This window comes from Fulmarus glacialis, unplaced genomic scaffold, assembly GCF_000690835.1.
Source record: "Fulmarus glacialis isolate BGI_N327 unplaced genomic scaffold, ASM69083v1 scaffold19333, whole genome shotgun sequence".
NCBI classification, from domain to species: Eukaryota; Metazoa; Chordata; class Aves; order Procellariiformes; family Procellariidae; genus Fulmarus; species Fulmarus glacialis.
In genome coordinates this window covers 5956-8481 of record NW_009205076.1, presented here as the reverse complement: position 1 = coordinate 8481, position 2526 = coordinate 5956, and the positions used below count along the sequence as shown (strand labels likewise).

General features: G+C 63.6%; 1 protein-coding gene across 1 annotated transcript in view; it reads left to right on the top strand.

The window, feature by feature from the left end:
• Positions 1-66: 66 nt before the first annotated feature.
• PLTP (phospholipid transfer protein) overlaps positions 67-2526 on the top strand; it is a 3510-nt gene continuing 1050 nt past the window's right edge. The window contains exons 1-10 of the mRNA XM_009575261.1: positions 67-181; positions 367-466; positions 547-675; positions 830-985; positions 1171-1234; positions 1368-1431; positions 1550-1641; positions 1780-1956; positions 2139-2198; positions 2303-2464. Of these exons, the coding sequence (XP_009573556.1) occupies positions 67-181; positions 367-466; positions 547-675; positions 830-985; positions 1171-1234; positions 1368-1431; positions 1550-1641; positions 1780-1956; positions 2139-2198; positions 2303-2464 (1119 nt within the window). The remainder of the gene's footprint in view (positions 182-366; positions 467-546; positions 676-829; positions 986-1170; positions 1235-1367; positions 1432-1549; positions 1642-1779; positions 1957-2138; positions 2199-2302; positions 2465-2526) is intronic.

Genomic DNA, 2526 nt, shown 5'->3' with positions numbered 1-2526 from the left:
ATCCTCCGTGTGCCCCACTGACTAAGCCAGCCTGTGCTGACCCTGCTATCTGCTTCCAGGTACGAGATGGCTGCCAGCAGCTGCTGCCTCCTCCTCTTCCTCCTCCTGCCCTGGCTGGTCACGGCCTCGCACAGCCCACCTGGCTGCAAGATCCGGATTACCTCCAAGGGGCTGGACCTGGGTAAGGGGCCGGATGGGACCCTGCTCCCGGGGCCTGGGTAAGAGGCAGGTTGGGACACTGCTCCTGGGGTCTGCACCTGGGTAAGGCTCTGCCTGCATTGCCTGCACGTGGGGCGGCTGGAGAGGAGCCGGGGGACTGGCTGGGGGGCGATGCTGTGGCCAGCCCAGGTTCGCTTTGCTTTGCAGTGAAGCAGGAGGGGCTGCACTTCGTGGAGCAGGAGCTGCAGAACATCACGGTGTCAGACCTCCATGGGAAGGAGGGGCAGTTCCACTACAACATCAGCCAGTGAGTGCTGCCCGCTCCCCATGCATGTGGCTCCCCGCGTCCATCTGTCCGTCTGACCATCTGTGTCCCTTCCCCTGCAGGGTCAAGGTGGTGGATCTGCAGCTGGCATTTTCCGACCTGTACTTCCAGCCTCAGCAGCACCTCGTCTTTAACATCAACAATGCCTCCATCAGCCTGCGCTTCCGGAGGCAGCTGCTCTACTGGTTCTTGTGAGCTACCTCCCCTTCCCGCTCCTGCAGGCACCAGCCTACCCCTCGGCCGGGCCACAGCCACTGCTTGGCTGTGCCTGCTGAGTGCCATGGGTGCCTTGCTGCCCTGCAGCTGGTAGGAGGTTCTCCTCTCATCTGCTCTCCTCACTTCCAGCTATGACATCGGGTCCATCAATGCCTCTGCGGATGGTGTCCACATCCACACAGTGCTGCAGCTGGCCAAGGACGAGTCTGGGCGCCTGAAGATCTCTAACATCACCTGCAACGCCTCCATTGCCAGAATGCATGCAGGCTTCTCTGGCACACTCAGGTACACCCAACCCCACCGCAGCAGACCTGTTCCCCCGCTGGGCCAGCTCCGCCTGTGCCTGGCTCCCCTTTCTGTACCCTCGGGACTTCCCCAGCCCAGGCTGTGTGCTCGCACGGGGATGGAGGGGCAGGGCTGGAGCCGCAGGGGAAGGCAAGCAGCCGCAGAGCTGCTGTTGTGTCCTGCAGGAAGGTCTACGAGTTCCTGAGCACCTTCATCGTCACAGGGATGCGCTTCCTCCTCAGCCAGCAGGTACAGCTGGGTGGAGACAGGCGATGGAGCCTGGGGGAGCCTGGCCTTGCCCTGCCCCACAGCAGGAGGATGGTCCAGGTCCTCATCCACACCTTGAGCGATTCCCCTCTTAGCCCAGCCCCTTGCCTTTCAGATCTGCCCGTCCCTGGAGCATGCCAGCCTGGTGCTGCTGAACTCCGTGCTGGACACGGTGCCGGGTGAGTGTTGCCCTGGGGGAAGGGACCAGACCCCACTCACCGTGGGGAGGGCAGAACTGGGCATCAGGCTGCTGGGCAGCTCACAGGCTTGGTCACCACAGCACATCTTCCCCGGCAGTGAGGAACTATGTGGATGAGCACGTTGGGATTGACTACTCCCTCCTGCGGGATCCGGCCGTCTCCACGGACACCCTCGACCTAGACTTCAAGGTGAACACTGGGTCCTGCCCTGCCGACCCTCCCACAGTCCCCGTGGGAGCGGCTGTGCCAGCCTGCACGCTGGGCACCATGGAGCGAGCAGGGTGGGCTGCACTACGGCTGCAGAAACATCTCCTATTCTCGTCCCAGGGCATGTTCTTCCCTCGTGCAAGAGAGAACCAGGAGCTGGAGAACCACGCGGTGGAACCGGTGATCAAGGAGACTGAGCGCATGGTCTACGTTGCCTTCTCTGAGTACTTCTTTGACTCGGCCATGCACGCGTACTTCCAGGCAGGTGTGCTGGCCATAGAGCTCCGGGGGGAGAAGGTAAGCAGTGCTGGGTCACCCGGCTATGCTCAGGCAGCTTTCTGTGGGCAGGGGCGGGCTGCCAGGCAGGAGGGAGGGCTGGGCCCTGCCTGCAGAGCAGAGAAGGTGCCATCCAGGGAGCAGCTCTGCTGGGATCAAGAGCAACTGCTCGCTTACCCTCCGGTGGTTTGTCCTCCCTGCAGGTGCCCAAGGACCTGGAGGTTTTGCTGAGAGCCACCTTCTTCGGGACCATCTTCATGCTGGTGAGAGGAGCACCCGGCTGGGTGCCCCTTGGGCAGAGGGAAGCCCCTGGGGCAGAGCACAGCCCTGCCCAGCTCTGTGCCTCTGGCTCACCTGCCCTCCCCAGAGCCCCGCTGTGGACGCTCCCCTGCGGCTGGTGCTACAGGTGTCGGCTCCTCCCCGCTGCATCATCAAACCCTCGGGCACCTCCATCTCTGTCTCTGCCTTCCTCAACATCTCGCTGGTGCCTCCGGGCCGCCCCGCCGTCCAGCTCTCCAGCATGGCCATGGTGAGTGGGGGGCTGGACAGGAGGGGAGCGCATGGCCGGGGCCCCTGTGCCGACACTCCAGT